General features: G+C 41.0%; 1 protein-coding gene across 3 annotated transcripts; it reads left to right on the top strand.

Moving 5' to 3' along the window:
- Positions 1 to 11372: 11372 nt before the first annotated feature.
- LOC105469917 (family with sequence similarity 24 member B) lies at positions 11373 to 19141 on the top strand. 3 transcript variants are annotated; one of them, XM_011721537.2, is made up of 3 exons: positions 11373 to 11505; positions 17658 to 17784; positions 18775 to 19141. In XM_011721537.2, exons 1-3 carry the CDS (start codon positions 11496 to 11498, stop codon positions 18965 to 18967), a joined length of 330 nt encoding a protein of 109 aa, XP_011719839.1. In that variant the 5' UTR covers positions 11373 to 11495; the 3' UTR covers positions 18968 to 19141. The 3 variants fall into 3 exon arrangements, with proteins under 3 accessions (XP_011719839.1, XP_070925076.1, XP_011719821.2); XM_071068975.1 differs by having other exon boundaries at positions 11403 to 11541; positions 18775 to 19080; XM_011721519.2 differs by lacking the exon at positions 11373 to 11505 and adding an exon at positions 16804 to 16979 and having other exon boundaries at positions 18775 to 18967.
- Positions 19142 to 19969: the final 828 nt, after the last annotated feature.

A 19969-nucleotide genomic window follows, 5' to 3' on the forward strand; every position in this document is an offset into this window, starting at 1 on the left:
AGCAGGGAGCTTAAAATATTCAGTAAACCAATGTGTTGTCATCCTGGTTTAGTTGTTCCATGTATAAAGCAAAGACAGAGCAGATTTAGCATAATTCTTAAGAGTCCTAGGATTTTCAGAATGGTAAATGAGTGTTGGCTTAAACTTGAAGTCATCAGCTATATAAGTCCCCAGTGACAAAGTCAGCCTGCCTTTTGAGTCAGAATCAGCTTTGAAGCCAGGCATTGACCTCTCTAGCTATGCAAGTCCTAAAGGGCATCTTTGTCGTATAGAAGTCTGTGTTCATCTATACTGAAAATCCATTGTTAAATGTGGCCACCTTCAAGAATTATCCTAGCTAGAGCTTCTGGATAACTTGCTGTACCTTCTACATCAACACTTCCTGTTTCACCTTGCACTTTTATGTTATGGAGATGGTTTATTTTTTTAAATCTCATGAACTGACCTCTATTAGATTCAATCTGTTCTTATGCAGTTTCCTTACCTTTCTTAGCTTTCACAGAATTGAAGAGAGTTAGGGCATTGCTGTGGATTAGGTTTTGGCTTAAGGGAATGTTGTGGCTGGTTTGATCTTCTATCCAGACCACTAAAACTTTATTCATATCAGCAAAAAAGCTATTTTGCATTCTTATCTGTGTGTTCACTGGAGTAGCACTTTTAATTTCCTTTGAGAACTTTTCCTTTGCATTCCAACTTGGTAACTGTTTCATGCAAGAGGCCTAGTTTTCAGCCTATCTGGGTTTTCAACGTGCCTTACTTACTAAGCTTAATCATTTCTAGCTTTTGATTTAAAGTATGACGTATGTGACTCTTCCTTTCATTTGAACACTTAGAGACTATTGTAGGGTTATTAATTGTTATCATTTTGATATTTTTGTGTCTCAGGGAATAGGGAGGCCTGAGAAGAGGGAGAGAGATGAGGGAATGGCAGTCAGTGGAATACTCAGAACACAATTTGTTGTTTAAGTCTGCCATGTTATAGGGTCATGATTTATGGTGAACCAAAACAATGGCAATAGTAACATCAAAGATTGCTGATCGCAGATCACTATAACATATATAATAATAAAGCAAAAGTTTGAAATATTGTAAGAATTACCAAAATGTTACAGCAGAGACACAAGTAAGAACATGCTGTTTGAAAAATGGTGCTGATAGACCTTCTTAATACAGAATTGCCAGAAATCTTCAGTTCGCAAAACATGTAGTATCTATGAGGCACAGTACTGTGAAGCACAGTAAAACAAGGTATGCCTGTATACGTAAAGCAAGCAGAAGAGAAGACATAATAAAAATCAGCAAAAATCAATGAAATTGACAGAAAAGATAACTGAAATAAAAAACTGGTTCTTTGAAAAGATAGATAAAGTTGATAAGCCTCTGGGAAGGCTAAAAAAGAAAGAAGATACAAATTATTAATGTTAGAAATGAAAGCGGGACCATTAGTATTGATTCCACAGGCATTAAAAGGATAAAAAGGGAGGTCGGGCGTGGTGGCTCATGCCTGTAATACCAGCACTTTGGGAGGCTGAGCTGGGCAGATCCCCTGAGGTCAGGAGTTAAGAGACCAGCATGGCCAATATGGTGAAACCCCATCTCTACTAAAAATAAAAAACTAGTCAGGTGTGGTGGCACACGTCTGTAGTCCCAGCTACTCAGGAGGCTGAGGCAGGAGAATCGCTTGAACCCGGGAGGCAGAGGTTGCAGTGAGCCGAGAATGCACTACTGCACTTCAGCCTGGGCGACGAGTGAGACTCCATCTCAAAAAAAAAAAAAAAAAAAAGGGTAAAAAAGGAATAATACAAGCAGCTGTCTCTGAATTTGATGACAGATGAAATGGATAAATTTCTTAAAAGACACAACGTGCCCAAACTTAGAAAGGAGAAATATATAATCTAAATCGGCCTATATCTAGTAAAAAAATAAAATTAATAATTACCCTTCCAAAAAATAAAGCACCAGGACCACATGAGTTCACTTGTGAATTTTCCCAAACATTTGTGGCAGAAATAATACAAATTTTCTGCAGTTTTATCCAGAAAATAGAAGCACAGAAAACACTTCCTAATTCATTATATGAGGCCAGCATTACCCTAACACCAAAGCAAAATAAAATCATTAGGAGAATGGAAACATACAGACCAATACCTCTCATGAACACAGATGCAAAAATCCTCAATAAAATATCAAATAGAATCCAACAAGTAAAAAAAGTATTATATATCAACACCAAGTGGGAGTTACTCCAGGTGTGTAAGGTATTCTTGTATGTTTCTCGTTCAACATTGAAAACCAATTAGTGCAACCTATCACATAAAGAATAAAAGAAAAAAAATCATATCAATAGATGCAGAAAAGAGGATTTGACAAAATTCAGCACCCATTCATCATAAAATAAATACTCAGGAAACTAGGAATAGATGGGAACTTCTTCAAGTTAATAAAGAACGTGTACAAACAACCTACAGCTAACATCATAGTTAACAAGTATGTATTAGAATGGCTAAAATAAAAAAACAAAACCTGACAATACCAAATGATGCTGGTGGGTATGCATAGCACCAAGAATTCTCATTCACTGCTGGTTGGAATTTTAAATGGTACATATGACTCAGCAGTTGGACTCCTAGTTATTTATCCTGCTGAGCTGAAAATCTGTGGGTACACAAAAACCTGCACATGAACTTGTATAGTAGCTTTATTCATAACTGGCAAAAGCTGGAAGCAACTAAGATGTCCTTCAGTAGGTAAATAAAGAACTGGTATTTTCATATAATAGAATATTATTCCATGATGAAAATAAATGAGCTGTCAAGTAACAAAATGACATGGAGAAACCTTAAGTGACCATTGCCAGTTGTAACAAGTTAGCCTTAAAAGGCCACATACTATATGGTTCCAACTATGTGACATTCTGGATAAGGCAAAACTATAGGAACAATTAAAAGAACAGTTGGCAGGGTCTGGCAGGGGGAAGGGAGAAGGGTAATGTTGAATAAGTGAAGCATGGGATTTTGGGGGCAAAATTAATCTGTATGTGATACTATAATGGTGGATACATGCATTTGTCAAAACCTGTAGGACTGTACAACACACAGAGTGAGAAAACTGAATATAAATTACTGAACTTAGTTAATATATTAATATTGTCTCATTAATTGTAACATGCACCACAGTAATACAAGATGTTTTTTCTTGTCAAAGTTACTTTTATTAGTAAAAGTGTAGTACCTAAATATGTATACAAAAGTTACTCAAAAAATCCTTCATTTTTCCTTTGCTGGTGAAAAGTAGTACACACAACAGACCTCAGTGATATTATGCAACAGTGACCCATGCTGGTGTAGAATTCTCACAGCTTTTTAGGAGAACTTTTAAAAAAGCAAGTGAAATATGTAATACCTGATTGTTTTAACTCCAATGAACTGTGGAAGTATGAAGAAGCTAAGGTTCTTCATTATTCATCAATACCAAAAGTAAAGTTGAAAATTTGAATTCCTATTTGACTTTCTTGTATTAAATGATCAGAATAAAATTACTGTAATGCTAAACATTTTCAACAACTTCATGTTTTTCACTCTTGCTTTCTACAGTGAACATGTGTTGTTTCAGTTGGCTCGGAATCCCTTTCCCTTGGGGATGAGCTTCACCGCTTATCCACTGTGATTGTGGCAGGAGTTATCAGTGACAATGCATGTGACCCTGACCTGAACAAGATCATGGGCCCTTGTCCCTTTTTCCACAGGGACTGGTACAATTGAAGGGCAGGTGATCCAGGGAAGACCAAACTCCTTTTGTAGGATTTGTGGACCCTGGAAAAGGACATTATCTCTCTCCTTTCTAGATCATAGATTTTAAGGATGTGGGCTTATAGTTGACACTGGCCCAGTATGTGGAGGGGGCCAGCCTGAAAATGAAACCAGGAAATGGAAAAACAGGAGATGTTGGTAAAGAGCCCTGGCAACAACATCCGAGGCTATGCCTATGGATGGTAATGAAGTTTTGAGGTTGTTACTTCAGTGAATCAGTGCAAATGAAGTATTCGCTAAGGAATTAAACACAGAACTAAACAGGACAGACTGAATAAAAGAAAATAACAGTGTATGTGAGCAGGGGAGAGGGCCATATGGGAATTCTGCCCTACCTACTCAATTTAAAAATAAACAGAAAACTGTTCTAAAAAGACTTTTGAAAGCTCTGTAGCTGATTCGAATGCACATACAGTTTGCTAACCACTAGTCTTGTGGTTTATAGCCTGCCTCTGCAACCAGATTTGCTGAGTTCAATTCCTGGCCCTTTTCCCTGCTAACTGTATGGCCTTGGACAAGTTCTCAACCTCCATATGTCCATGTTTTCCCATTTGTTATTGCCTCCATTAATAAAATGGGGATGATAATAGTGTTACCTACCTCATGGGGTCTCTTAAGAGAATGAAATATCTAAGAGCTAGTGCCAGGCATGAAATCATCAATCAGTGTACTGTCAGCTATTACTTTGTGATTGTGGATGTTACTGTTACCTGTAGGTAGGAGCAGCTGAATTCTTTCCATAGAGATTCTTTAACATGGCCAAAAAGCTACATGTCCTGGTGATAAGACCAAATGCCTTGGCTTAATGGAAGTGGGAAAGATGGTTCTTTGTCTCTGGTCTTTCCACTATTCAGTAATGGTTCTCATTGAAATTGAGCTCAGGTTCAATGCTTCATGGGCTTCCTTTAGGCTGTCCCCTCCCAGGCTGGCCCTACAGCTTGATTTGCCTAATAGAGACCACACTTGGTACTAAGAAGAGTTGGCCACACAGTGAGTGGGAATATACCTTCCACAGGTGATTCTTACACAGTCATTTAGCTAAATACCATCAGCAGTTGGTTTCTCCCATTTGGACACCTGGAGAGAAAAGTAGTTATCATGTCTCTATGTATCGTCCTTAAAGAGCAAAGAAAATATAAGGCAGAAGGAACATTGTTATACTAGAAGAATTCTTATTTGCATTTGTGTTAAAAAAAAAAAACCCAGTTTGTAATGAAACCTGACTTATTTTTTATAGTTTGTAATGAAACCTGACTTATTTTTTATAATCTCCATATATAATGCAACAATCATTTTGCTTATTATTGGCTGAAAAGTCCCTAAAAACAAAGGCTTTTATTCATTTATTTTTAGTTAAAAATAACTCATTTGAAGAACAGTACATGTTTTTTTAGAAAAATAAGAAATACACTGAAAAGAAAAATAATAAAATGTCACAATCCCAACCACTTATAGACAATCACTGTTAATAACTTCATGTATTTACTTTTCTTTTTTCTCTTCTTTCTCCTCCAGATTTCTAAAATGCTTATACTTACTGAGTCTTATTCTAAGGAATATGAATATTGAAATGAACATGAGAGACGGTCCCTGCTGTCATGGCATTTATATTCTAAATATGGGAGACACATGGTAAATAAACCAAAGTTAAATTGTCATTGCTCTTTAGAATCTAATTAAATAAGGTGATGAGATAGAGGGTGTCTTGTAGGTGGGGGTTCAATAATATGGCTAAGGAATGCCATTTTGAGAAGGGGAAATTTTAGCAAAGACATAAAGAGGAATGCACTCAGGTGTGACATGGCCTTGGGGAGGGTTTGGTGCATGTTAGGCAAAGAAGCAGACAAGGGTTAAGGCCTTGAGGCAGGAAGCAACTGGGCATGTCTACACAATAAGGGGAGGAGGGCCAGTGTGGCTTGAATGTCAGTGAAAGGAAGCAAGATGGGAGGAGGTGACAGGAAAGAGAGGCAGGTAAATGGTCAGATTATGAAGGTCTGTGTAGGTCAGATAAGGAGTTTGGATTTTACTCTAAGATCAATGGGTACTGTTAGAGCAGAAAGATGATACGGCTGACTAGTTTTCAAAGAATGTCCAGTGGCTCAGAATGTGAGCTCAGCAATGAAGTCAGTGTATAAAAATTCACTGCTCCTGTATACCAGCAATGAACAATTAGAATTTGAAACTTGAAAATAATACTGTTTACAATAGCACTAAAAGTTAAAGAAGCATTTAGGTATAAATCTAATAAACTTTGTGTAGGATCTGTATTCTGAGTATTATAAAACATTGATGGAAATTAATCAAAGAATATCTAAATAAGTGGTGATAGTCCATGTTTGTGGATAGGAAAATCCACTGTTAAGATGTCAATTCTCCCCAATTTGGTCTACAGATTCAATGTAGAAAGTTGTTGTAGATAGCTACAAGTTGATTCTAAAATGTATACGAAGAGGCAAAGGAATTAGAATAGCCAAAACAAACTGAAAAATAACAAAGTTTAAGGACTCACACTATTAATATTAAGACTTATTTTGAAGCTACAGTGACCAATGCAGTTTGACACAGATTGGTGGAACAGAATGGAGAGCCCAGAAATAGATCCACAAAAACAAGATGATTTTTGAAAAATTTTCAAAGGCAAAGTATTTATGAACCAATTGGATGTCCATGTGCCAAAAAATGAACCTCAACATATACCTCATTTACAAAAACTAAAGCAGTATGAATTGTAGACCGAAATGTAAAATATAAAACTATAAAACATATAGAAGAAAATAGAAAATCTGTATGACAGTGGGTTTGGCAATGACATTTTAGATATGACAACAAAAATATAATCTGTGAATAAAAGGATATATTGGAGTTTATCTAATTAAAAACTTGCTTTATTGAAGACACACTTAAAAGAACAAAAAGAAAAGCCATAGACTAGGAGAAAGTATTTGCAAATCACGTATTTCATAAAGGACTTATATCCAGATTATATTAAAGAAGAAACTCTAAAAACTGAATAATAAAGTAAATACCTAATTTCAAGAAATAAGCAAAAGAGCTAAAAAGATACTTTATCAAGGAAGGTATCTACCAATAAGCATATGGATGGCAAATAAGCATATGAAAAGATGCTCAAAATTATTAGTAATTAAATAAATCAAATAATAACAGCCAGATACCACTTCAGATGTGTTAGAATGACAAGCAAGCAAACAAAAAATCCTCTGACATTATCAAATGCTGAAGAGTAAACATAGCGGCTAGAATTCAATTTCATTGCTAGTGAGAATGAAAAATGATACACCTACTCTGTAAAACAGTTTGGCAGTTTTTTATAAAGTCAGACATACACTGAATACACAACCCAGCAGTTCTACCCTTAAGTATTTACCAAATGAACTGAAAACTTACATTCACACAAAAACTGGTATGGGAATGTATTATAGCAGCTTTTTTATACTTGTCAAAACCTGGAAATAAATCCACATGTCCTTCAATGTGTGAATGGATAAACTGTGGTCCATTCAAACAGCAGAATATTACTTCACCATAAAAAGAAACTATTGATATACAAATATTAAATGCATTTTCCTAAGTGCACAACACCAGGTCCAAAAGGCTAAGTATAATATGATTTAGTTTATATGACAATCTGCAAACCCAAAACAAAAGGATGGAAAATTGATCCGTGGTTGCCAAGTGGTGGCATATAGGGGAGAAGTTGACTGTAGGGGCCACAGAAGGGAACTTTTTAAGGTGATGGAACTGTTCTTTATGGTACAATTGTGGACAAATACCTGATTCTGTGCATTTGTCTAAAACCCATACTACTATACATCACAAAGAGCAAACTTTACTGTGCGCAAGTTAAAAAAAAAGTCAGATCAAAATTTTGGGTGGAAGGGGCTGTGCCCAGACAAAATACAAACTGCCGGGAGTGTTGGCAGCTGATGGCTCTCCGTGCCACTGCTCTCCAGGAATTCAAGACAGTTGTCTTGAACAACTTCACAGACCGTCCTTGAACAACTCCTCATCCAGTGACAGGTTGATATAGGCATATAAAGGTCTGAGCACACTGCCTCAATGGGGCATCTTGGAAGGGCCAGCCTAGCCTTAAAGTCTTGGAGAATTGGTGAGAACCTTTTATTGCAGCTGCTTCATAGTTCATTGACTCTTCAGTCCTGCTTCCCTCACCCCTCACAGGGGTGGATTTTGTATACACTCCCCAGGGAGCCTCCTGTACACAAGCCTCTGTGTCAGTCTGTTTTCCAGGTTCCTGACCTATGACAGTTGGTACAAGAGTATGTAAGGGAATGGCTCTGCCATTGCACCCTGGCAACCTTGCACCTTTCCACCCTTCTGGCCATGCAAGATGAGGCCTGAACCCTAGTTAATCTGAAGCTTGGTGGAATGCCTTTGATCCTCCAGGATCAAGAAGGATTTGAGAGGCTTGTAAGGAGCTGCTACAAGGCCATCTCTCACTCACCATCTTCTCTCCTCTGGGAGGCTTTCAAAAGTCAGTTCCTAATGGCTGCCTCTGTTCTGATAAGGTATAAAGCTTTCTGCCATGCTTCCATGAGAATACAGCTTCAGAATATTAAACCACTTAGCTTCAGTCTATAATTGGCTCCTTAGCAACAAATTATTCCACAACTCACATCACAGTCATCCAACCTGTTTTGTTTGGTGTCATCCTATTTGGAGTGTGGAACAGGGATTGGGACGTCTTTGGCTAATCTCTCTTTTGGTGTCTGAGTACTAAACCGCCTGAGTCAAGAAGTGGATTACTGTATCTTTACTAGGAGAATCAGTCAGGGCCTGCCTTGTCGTATGTGTGCTATCCACTTTCATACGAAAAATGCAGAGAGACCAAGGATGGCCAATTCTGTGGGAGCCTAGTCCTGAGTCCTGGAAGAGGAACTGCTGATGGAAACCTGATGTCTGCAGGAAGAAAAAAGCATCTTTCCTAAGGAAATTTAATATATTGCCAGATCCCTAGAGGAACCATGTTCAGATTTTGCTCACAGAAGTCTGTTGCATAACTGCCAGGGAAGGTGGGGTGCCCTGAAGCCTTAGTACGCTCCCTCTGTAGTCTCTGGGGAGCACCAGCCCAAGGGGTACTTCTCGCTGGTACCGAGGACACCATGTTTAGAAGGATTCAAGGGCTCTGTGTGCCCCACAGACAGTAAGGGCTACCCGGGTAACCACTCTGTGATCTTCCCCCAGTTCCTAGAACTTTCCTGCTTCAGGACCCAAAGGTGCACATTCAAGAATGCAGGAGGAGTAATCTGCTGTGGGCACAGGTGTGCATGGGGAGGGATGCGCAGGGGCACAGTGGAGCCATCCTGAGCATTCAGAGCCAGCCTTGCCAGTGCCTGAGTAGTTGTCAGCTGGTCAGCAGGCACTGACATGCACTTCCAGCCCATTTGGGGGACATAAAAGTAAACTGATAATGTTTTCTTTTGTTCCTTTTTCAAGCTTCAGTTTGACAGTTTAAGGCCTAGATATGTGAGTTTGAAGGGTCTGTACTTCCTCAAGAGCTTATAACATTGTTTTTGTTATTAAGGCCTCAAAACTTGACTGGAGGCAAGTCTGAATGATGAGTGCTTTGGAGAACATGACAAAACTAGAGAAATACAAGGAGACGGATACTTAAGTACCATAAATACACAAGTACAGCAAAACTGCCTTTGTAGAGCAGAGGTAAAGGTTCCCAGCGTTGTACTGATAATTTGAGTTTTATAAACTTATTTAAATATAGTAAGAGAAATGACCAGTTGTGAAGTGTAAATGGATTAGATAGCAATTCAATATTTATTGCTTTGAAGACTGACTTATGTAATAGCAAGAAAGAATCGTGAAAATTCAATTGCAGCAAAGCTCGTTGACTTCATGTTTTGGACCAAAATGGTTCCCTTTTATAAGTGGCAGCATAGTAGTCTCATGGTAGGCAAAGTTCTCTGATGACCCCCAAGGTTCCAGCTCCCCCATGCAGATATCCTGTATATTCCTATCCCCTAAAGGGTAGGCTGGACCAGGGAATATGATGGAATGTCACTCTTGTGTCTAGGTTACTAATCAGCTGACTTTGAGCTAATCAAAATAGAGATTATCTGGGTAGATCTGACCTTATTAGGTGAGCCCTTTTACAGAAGGTGGGTGGAGCATCAGAGACGGAGCATCAGAGAGAGGCTTTCCTCCCAGCCTGGAAGGAGAAGTAAACTGCCTTGGAGTGAGAGGGCCTGTGAGTGGTGGCCTGTAGGAGCTAAGAGTGGCTTTGGGCCATCAGCCAGCAAGAAATAGGAACCTCATTCCTACAGTCACAAGCAACCAAATTCTGTTTGTGTCCATCCAGTGAAATGTAAATGCAGGACTGGGCCTGGCTCTGGGGGCTGGCAGCTTAGGGACATCATGAGACCACTGGTGTTTAGAGGTGGGAAGTGGAGGGAGGGGTATAGTGGCTGAGGGAAGCAGCAGTAACCCAGGGTGATTTTTCTCAGTCCAGGTGAAATGAAGATCGATCCGTAATCACTGTCTACATCTCTTTGCAACATGCAGTGGGTCTGTCCAGGGGAGAGGGAGCTGGAGAAGGAACCTTTGGGGCCAGTAAGGATGCTTCTGCAGTCCTGATTTAGGCCCAGGGAAAGGAGAGACCCCTGGAGACTCCCCAGCATGGCTAGACTGAGACTGAGGCCTCAACACACTGGAAGTGGGAAAGATATTCAGATACTTTTGCTGTCTGGTCTTTCCAGTGTGAAAGGCCATTCTTGTTGGGATTGAGCTGCAGAATCAGGGCTTTATGGACCTCCCCTAGGCTGACCCCTTGAAGGCAGGCACTGCTGACTCCCCACGCTGACACTCTGCTTCAGCAGGGTCATTCCTTGCAGCAGCAGCCACAGATGGTTCAGGTCAAGAACAGCAGGAGAGGTTGCTTGTTTGCTACACAGGGAACATCGTTGGCACTGCCTGCTTAGCTCCTCATAGAGGATATTTGGCTTTTCACAAAGTAAGCCACCACAAGTTGGGTGTCTATCCATATAAACGTTGAGACTGCTGGTCTTGGGACAGAGATTATAGTTGGTTTTGGTCTCGTCCTGGTTACTGCCCCTGTGCTGATTGTGTCCCTTTCTAACGTGCCATGGCAAAGATGTGAGTCACTTAACAATGAGGGACATCCCTTCAAATGGGATACCTGGACACTCTCTGCTTCCGCAGAGGCATTCCTTGCTGTGGCAGCCACATATGGTTCAGGTCAAGAACAGCAGGAGAGGTTGAAAGGCAAAGGCATGTTTGTGTACACTCTTGGCTTTTTTTACCTTCTGGCTTGGGGCTGTGAGCTTGTAAATAAAATGTTCTCAGCCTGGTGGCTCTGTGTGTCAGCACTGCCTTGGTGTCACTTTAAATAATTGAGTTTCCTATTGGGTGTTTAACTCAGCATGTTAGCTGAGCTCTCCCTCTGTCTGAGGCACTATAGACTGAAAAAACTGGCAAGCTGAATGATCTCCCCTTTGCTGAGCTACAGAGTTCTTGAGCTGTTCTCTTTTCCCTTCTCCAGTTGCCTAAGAGATGGTGAGATGGGAAGCTGCACTTGGAAGACCCTGGAGGATGCCTGACAAGAGGATGTCTGACCCATGATGAAGTTGGAGCTCTTTTTGAAATGTTTCTTGCCCTTCCTGGAGCAGAGGAGCCATTATGTATGCAGGTGAAATAAGATGAACTGTTACTTCTCTTGAATCATGTGAGTATGGAGAAGAATGCCTCCCAAGAAATGAGAAGCTGGTTTGACAGACTCAGTCTTGTCACATTTTGTGGAAGTTAAGCCTGCGAGTTAGACGGCAGATCCCAGAGCACAGTGCATGGCAGATTGTGACCTTCCTTGTCATACCTGCACCTCTCGGGGATCTGCATGGATCACCTAGACAGGCACTGATAAGGTAGAACATGCTAATCCATCACTAAGTTTGCAGTTTTTTCTCTTTGGTTCTTTTAAAACTGATTTTACAGTCATAAAGTTTTGGAGGGAATGATTGGATGAGAATATGGGAGATGGGAAGAGAGGTGTAATCTGGTTCTGGGACATATAGTAAAATGTGCCATTTAGATTTTACAAAGACACAGAAACTATCTTCAAACCTTGGCAGTTCATAAAATCTGATTGCATGTTGTTCATCACAATTTTTATTTCTCTGAGAATAAAGGATTCAGTTAAGGAGATCCTCACTCTGGGACAAAACCCAGCTCTTTTCATGGCAGTTGCCAGTGCCATAGCAAGGTCCCCATCTGCACCAAGAGTCTGAAGGTAAAGAGTTTTCCGGGAGCAGAGCAGAAAGAGCTGTGGAGGAGGCACAGAGATGGGAACTGGGTCAAGTAGGGAGCTCACAGGCTTATGTAGTTTTGGATCCAGGATGCTTCTGTCTCCAGAGATGCAATTTAGCATGCTTCAGGGCGTTTGCAACCATTTGACTCAGGTGTTAGTCACAGGATGGGCAGTTTGCAAATAACTGACTTGGGTGAAAGTCCTTGTGGATATGAATTACAGAGAATTTCCATAGAGAAAAGGCCAGCCCCTGTATCAGGAATTGCATTTTGCAAAGTTGAACTCACTGATTCTGAGCACAGTTGCTGCCTACCTTTTGCCGTCTGGAACACATGGCCCCGTTCCTCTCAGTACTCTTGAGTAGTCACCACATGTGAATCATCAGTGAGATATTGCTTTGAATGAAAACATCAACACAAAAATCAGCCCCTTCCTTAGATAAAATGCAACTAGATTTATTTGCAGATCTTTCAGCTGACAGCCAAAATCACAGCCTTTGAATAATAGAGTTAGGGGGACTGGGAATGGGGAACAACACATCATTTCAGAAGGTTCAGGAAGGCTGGGGGTGGAAGAGCATTGGACTTGGGAAGCAGGAGATGGAGGGAAGGATTATAGAACCAGGTCCTAGTTTCTTTGCTGCCAGTTACTTGCTGTGTGACCCAAGGGAGTCACTTCCACTCTCTGAGCTTAGGTTTCCTCATCTTTCAAACAGAGGTTTTAGTTATTGCCTCCTGGTTGTCTTCATTACAACTCAGAAAGATATTACTAAAACACATTGGAAGTAGTTAAATGTTGGTGACTTATAAGCAATGTAGAAAGTATGCATTCTTTTTAATCAATGAAATAATATTAGTCAGGGTTTAACTGCTATGTCTGAGTCACTGCACTGTCTAAATTTAGAGGTTCAGTTGGAGAAAGTGATGAGTGCCAGATTGACAAGATTCAGATTTCAGTCAATGATCATAACATGTGCCAGCACCTAATAGGTTGCAGGTTCTCTGATACCTAGGGTTGCAGAGCTCCTGCCCTCATGGAGCTCACAAACACCTTGAAAAAGCAAACTTTAAATGCACAAGCCCACAGACTATCAAACAGCAATCAAGTAACCACAGAAATAGAAGGAATCCGAGAGATGAAGTAGTCACCCCCATGGTGAGGGTCCACAGGCCCTAGCTCCTTAATGATAACTAAGCTTATTTAGGGTTATATCCCTCTGAACCCAAGTAGGGACTACAGACATCTGCTACCACACCTGGCTAATTTATTTTCATTTTCATTTTTAAAATTTTCTGTAGAGATAGGGTCTCACCATATTGCCAAGGCTGATCTCAAACTCCTGGGCTCAATCCAGTCCTCTTGCCCCACCCTCCCAAAGTGCTGGGATTACAGGCATGAACCACTACACCTAGTCAACAATTCAAATTTCCATATAGGCACAAACAAAGGGCATGGATACATAGGGAGAGGACAATTAACACGAGAGGGAGAAAGACGGAAATCACTGAAGGTTTTATAAGAACGTGGCATTTTATTGAAGTCTTGCGGGATGGTATTTCAGCAGATAGAGGAGGTGAGGGACAGGGAGGGCCATCTAACCAGGTCAGAGGCATGAAAATACATGGGGTGTGGGGTAACACAGAGGGAGATGAGGCTGGAAAGATGTTATGTCGAGATATGGGCTGGATAACACATGCGAAGGGCCCAGGGTACACAATTTAAGGAGACACTCATTTTCAGGATTGAGCAAGTGTAGGGTTGGTGCAGAGGCTGTGGCTTTTAAGCAGAGGACTGATTTAAAAATTTCACATATTAGGGGAAGAGATACTTTTATTCTTCCTAAGTACAACTAAAATCCATGGATATTATATAGAAAACAAACATAAGGCTTGAATAGGTGGAGAGAAGAAGGAAGGCTAGCTAGGGACCTTGGGATCAAAGTAATAGCATGGCAGTGAGTTCCGTAAGTTTTGTTTTTTGTCTCAGATTCCTAAACTTGGAGCTGAAGAATTGAGCAACTTGGAAACACCAATGGGTTCAGACAAAAGAGCCCCAACAAGAAACTAGTTTTTCTGGCCAAAAGACCAGGAAATGGGCAATTCAACAAGAGAGAAAACTTTTAGACAATAACTTCTGCATTCTAGGCAAACACCGTAGAAAAAACTATGGCCTTATCCCAACTCCACCAGCAAAGACTGAGTAGAGAGCTTAGAAGTCTACTATTACCAAGCAGTAAAGAAGTATCCCAAAGCACCCCTCCACCAGGGTGGTGTCAGAGAAGGATGAATAAAGAGCAGAGACTCAACTCTGACCCCTGTGGTATCAGTGGAGACCCCTTGGGGAGTCTGGGTTTCTTCTCTGACCCAGTAGGTAATGAGACAACTTTCCACTTAACTTCTGGGGTGGCACCAGAGGAGGCCTGGTGAAATTTCATGACTTTTATTATCTCATAGTGGTAATAAGGCCAACTCCACTGCAGTGTCAGTGGAGACTAAAATATAAAGGGATTTTCCTGTAGTCTTCATTATAAGAACCAGGTGAGCTCCTGTATTGGGGGAAACTCCAGCCCCGATATTCAACGTGGGTTCTTTTCTATTTCCGTAAGTGTCAGCTGGTCTGAGAAATAAAGGGAAAGAGTACGAGAGAGAAATTTTAAAGCTGGGTGTCCGGGAGAGACATCACATGTCAGCAGGTTCCGTGATGCTCCCCAAGCGGTAAAACCAGCAAGTTTTTATTGGCGATTTTCAAAAAGGGAGGGAGTGCACGAATAGGATATGGGTCACAGAGATCACGTGCTTCACAAGGTAATAAAATATCACAGAGAAATGGAGGCAGGGCAAGATCACAAGACTACAGGATGGGGCAAAATTAAAATTGCTAATGAAGTTTCGGGTACACATTGTCTTGATAACATCTTACCAGGAGACAGGGTTTGAGAGCAGACAACCAGTCTGACCAAAATTTATTAGGCGGGAATTTCCTCGTCCTAATAAGCCTGGGAGCACTACAGGAGACCATGGCTTATTTCATCCCTTCTCCTTTGACCATAAAAGACAGCCACCCCCAAAGCAGCCATTTCAGAGGCCTACCCTCAGGGGCCATTCTCTTTCTCAGGGATGTTCCTTGCTGAGAAAAAGAATTCAGCGATATTTCTCCTATTTGCTTTTGAAAGAAGAGAAATATGGCTCTGTTCCGCCCAGCTCACTAGCAGTTAGATTTTAAGGTTATCTCTCTTGTTCCCTGAACATTGCTGTTATCCTGTTCTTTTTCCAAGGTGCCCAGATTTCATATTGATCAAGCACACATGCTCTACAAACAATTTGTGCAGTTAACGCAATCATCACAGGGTCCTGAAGTGACATACATCCTCCTCAGCTTACGAAGATGACGGGATTAAGAGATTAAAGTAAAGACAGGCATGGGAAATCACAAGGGTGTTGATTGGGGAAGTGATAAGTGTCCATGAAATCTTCACAATTTATGTTCAGAGATGGTAGTAAAGACAGGTGTAAGAAATTATAAAAGTATTAATTTGGGGAACTAATAAATGTCCATGAAATCTTCACAATTTATGTTCATCTGTCATGGATTCAGCTCATCCCTCCATTCGGGGTCCCTGACTTCCTGCAATACTCCTGGAGATATGACTCATGAAAGGGAGCCACAACCCAACAAAACAAAACAAAAAACAAAACAAAATTTGGCCCTCAGGAGTTTTAAAATATTATGCTAGTCCCTATTCATCATCCAGGAAGACATCAGTTACCATGTAAGTGTTCTTACTAGTTGCTGGCTCTGGCAATGGCTTCTGCTCCTAAGCTGAGATTCTCTGTATTCACCTCTCTCTTTAGTTTTGGTGGTGGCTGTTTGCCCTGTGACCAGTTTTCTGGTTGACTTAAGAGTTGTTGATTCTTCAGTCAGTTTATTCAGCTTTTTACTTGTGAATATGGGGATGATGACTCCTAAGCCCTTCACATGCTGGCACAGAAACCGGAAGTCCTGTGTTCATTTTTACCCATTTATTTTTCTTTCTATATTGCAGTTTGGATAATCTCAACTATATTCAAGTTCACTGATTCTTTCTTCTGTCAATCCACATCTGCTATTAAGCCCTTCTAGTGAATTTTTCATTTCAGTCATTGTAGTTTCCAATGCCATAATTTCTGTTTGGTTCTTTTTAATAATTTTTATCTTTATTGGTATTTTTTATGATGAGACATTATTTTCATATTTTCCTTTAGTTTTTTGGACATGGATTCCTTTGAACATATTTAAAAGACTTTAAAAGTCTTTTCTAGTAGGGCCAATGTCTGGGCTTCTTCTAGAAAAAGTTTTTATTTATTGCTCCCCTACTCCTTTATGGGCCATACTTTCTTATAGGCTTTTTGGAAAAGTGGACATTTAAAATAATATAACGTGGCATCTCTGGGAATCAGACTCTTAACTAAAACTTTTCTCTGATGGAAACAAAGCCTGAAAAGGGGAGATTGAATATTACATGGCTTAAGAGAGTATTTAGATATATCTACTTCCATTGGTGCTAAAATATATCTGGAAGTGGAATGGAATTCAGAACTCCATGAAAGAGAGCTGGTGTCCAGAGTGTTGATGTCACACAGCCTGTGTCCTGATTGGCACAGAAGTTGGAACTAGATTGTGGATATCCATTCTGCTAGCTCTACTGGAAGACTGCTTCTAAAAGCGAGGTCTTCAACTTTGGATGTTAATCATTAGAATTTTCTTTCTCAAATTAAAAGTTTGAGAAATTCCTGATAAGATGTCCCGTTCCCTAAAGTTTACTTTGATTGTAATTTTTTTTTACTGTTGGCTTTCACCCAGCCATGAAGAGTTAAAAGGTGGTAAGTATGCTTTGGCAGTCAGATTGTTTATTCTTCTCCTCTGGCTCACTTTTTCCCAGTTTCAGAAAGTTAAACTAATTTTTTATCTCAAATGGATTTCTTGGGAGAATTTAAGATTTAGGAGGAAAAATGTCGGTTGTCAGAGGAAGAATTGTAAAGTTCTTTTCCTAAAATATGCATCATTTACAAAATGGATTTGCATATTCTCAGTATTGTTGGGACAGTAACATTTGAAAACAGTCATTTCCACAGAAGAGCTTTGAGCCTGACATCCAGTGAGGGGTCATTTCTGACTCTGAAAATGAGTATAGCTCAGGAGGCCCAGACGCTGGGGAGTGATGCCATCAGCTCCACTGCAGGCCTGCTTGTTGTTGCCAGCTGCACATCACACCTGTGAAAGGGAACGATTCTTCCCACTGTTTGTCCTTCTGATAGCCTTCTCTCTGGACTTTGCATTTCCATTCCTTTTCATTGACAAATGGACTTTTTTTTTTTCTTTTTTTCCATCTCTGGGCCAGCTTGGGATCCTAGACTGCCCTGGGAAGACATTTGTGTTTTACACACATAAGGATCTGTGTTTGGGGTTTCTTCCTCCTCCCCTGACATTGACATTGCTTGGTGGTTGTGTGGGGAGGGAGGCCACGTGGGCTCAGTGCTTGCTTGTACTTCTCTGCCTAGGTACATCGAAGTCTTTTGACCTCCGTACAGTGATTATGCTTGTCATTGCTGGTGGTATCCTGGCAGCCTTGCTCCTGCTGATAGTTGTCGTGCTCTGTCTTTACTTCAAAATATACAACGCACTAAAGTGAGTCACATGTTCAAAATAAACAATGCACTAAAGTGAGTCACATGGAGAAAAGGGGATAGATAACACTCCCTTAATGGGATACCCGGGCTCCCTGTTGGAGCAAGGTCATTCCTTGCTGCTGTGGCCATACCCCTGGGTGAGGTCAAGAAGAACAGGCAGCTTTGTAAAGGCAAAAAGACAGGTGAGTCTAGCTATGTTTTTTCTTTCTGGATGGGGTGGTTAGAATGTTCTCAGCATGGGCCTGTGAGTGTCAGCACTGCTTGGCTGTCACTGGATCTCACTAAGTTTACCATCAGGTGTTTAATTCAGCACCTTGGCCAAGCCTTCCTCTGTCCTGAGCACTGCAGGCTGCAGATTCTGTTGGGGAGACTGCGTGAATGAGCTCTGCCTTGTACTCATGTGGAGGACGGGCTGGATTTATCTCTTCTTGCCTGAGTTGGGAGCTCTCAGGGTATTCCTCCATTTGTTTCTGGTGGCCTTGGGGAAAATGACTGGGGCTCTAGATCTCAGGGACAGCTGACCTGTGTGAAAAACCTGGGGGACAGTGGACAAGGGAGGGTAGATCAGATAAGAGAAGATTGCATTTTTGGGGAGAAGACCCTTTAAGTACCAGAAAGATTGGTTGTCAGATGCAATTGTGTCCCCATTCTAAGGAGTTCACAATGGCACATCCCGGAGCCCAGGACACAGCTGAATGCAGCACCTTCCCATCATTCCTGCATCTCGGGGGCCTGCAGTGACCAGCTGGGTGACCTTGCTTGCGAATTCACTCACCCTTACTTTTGTAACCTCAGTTTACGTTTATAGCAATCATAGGAGAGGAAAGGATTGGAGAGGAACTTGGGACAGGGGAGAGAGCCTTAATGTAGGACTGGTGTTAATGTTTCACTGGCTTCAGCACTAAACTTCCAATACCCCCAACAGTTCTAACAAAAGGACTGAGAAGAAAAATTCTAAGCCTATGCTTTGTGTGTGTCTTTTCTCAAGAGCTGCAAAGGACCCTGAGGCTGTGGCTGTAAAAAATCACAACCCAGACAAGGTGTGGTGGGCCAAGAACAGCCAGGCCAAAACCATTGCCATGGAGTCTTGTCCTGCCCTGCAGTGCTGTGAAGGATGTAGAATGTATGCCAGTTTTGATGCCCTGCCACCCTGCTGTTGTGACATAAATGAGGGCCTCTGACTTGGGAAAGGTGGGCACAAAAATCTTCATGAGCAATATTTCTTTCTTAGTAGATTGTTTTGTTATTCAAATCAAGTTCTAGAGTTTTTATGTGAGATTATATAATTTACAGTGTTGTTTTATATACTTTTGAATAAATGTACACTATTAAAAATAATCCTCTTTGCCGCCAATATTTTTTGATTATTAATTATAAACATTCTTTGTTTAAATATATTTATTACTCACTTTGGAATGTGGCGGAAATTAGCTTGTAGCATTGCAATAGAAGAAAGAGAATTGGAATAAAAGTGTCCAGCACATCTCCCACCTGAGAAGGAAAATGCACACTGTTCTTACGACGTTTCCAATTTCCGCCCAGCTGATCTCGTCCAGCTGGAGTCACTCATTTAGCTCTCGTGAGAGCTTGGATGGTTGACATCCACTGCAGAAAATGGTGTCATGTCCTGACACCTGTCCTGTTGTCCTGTCCATTTATCCAAGACAGTGAGAGGAGCCAGGCAGGATCTCCCTGTGTTAAAGTTGTCTGACCTGTGTAAGATAGGCCTGAGCTCAGTGACCTCAAAAGGACCTTTTGAAAACCAGTTTCATCCTACTGCAATCCCCAAATCTCCAGAGCATGTGACTCCTTCGTGGATCACAGTAACAGTGATGTGTGTTGATCCAGCCATCAACATCTTCAACTGTAACACCAACCACCAGCCAAAGGCCAAAGCCCAGACTCCCTGACCACAACAGGTGACAGGAAGCACCACTCCCCATTTCTACTCCCAGCTGCCTTCTGTTCCAGCTCCTGCGCTTGAGCCTCCTGGAACCCCTTTCTAAGCATGATTCCCCATCTGTAACCGCATGTCCACTCCTCTCATGAACTAAACCCTTGCTTGTGACCTTCACATGTATACTGAATGTGAAGAATTATTAGCTAGTAACAGATGGTAATCTACTAAAAGAGGGTAAAAAGGAAAACAGAAGTCGCAAATGAAGGAAACAGCTGTGACATCT

This window comes from Macaca nemestrina, chromosome 9, assembly GCF_043159975.1.
Source record: "Macaca nemestrina isolate mMacNem1 chromosome 9, mMacNem.hap1, whole genome shotgun sequence".
In the NCBI taxonomy this organism is placed as follows: domain Eukaryota; kingdom Metazoa; phylum Chordata; class Mammalia; order Primates; family Cercopithecidae; genus Macaca; species Macaca nemestrina.

Bases quoted from the DNA above. Each gene is read 5' to 3' on its own strand.
- LOC105469917 (XM_011721519.2), top strand. From the start codon at position 16,898: ATGTCCCGTTCCCTAAAGTTTACTTTGATTGTAATTTTTTTTTACTGT. The intron at 16,980-17,657 runs GTAAGTATGCTT...TTCTCTGCCTAG, and splicing joins CCATGAAGAGTTAAAAGGTG to GTACATCGAAGTCTTTTGAC. The intron at 17,785-18,774 runs GTGAGTCACATG...TCTTTTCTCAAG, and splicing joins AAAATATACAACGCACTAAA to AGCTGCAAAGGACCCTGAGG.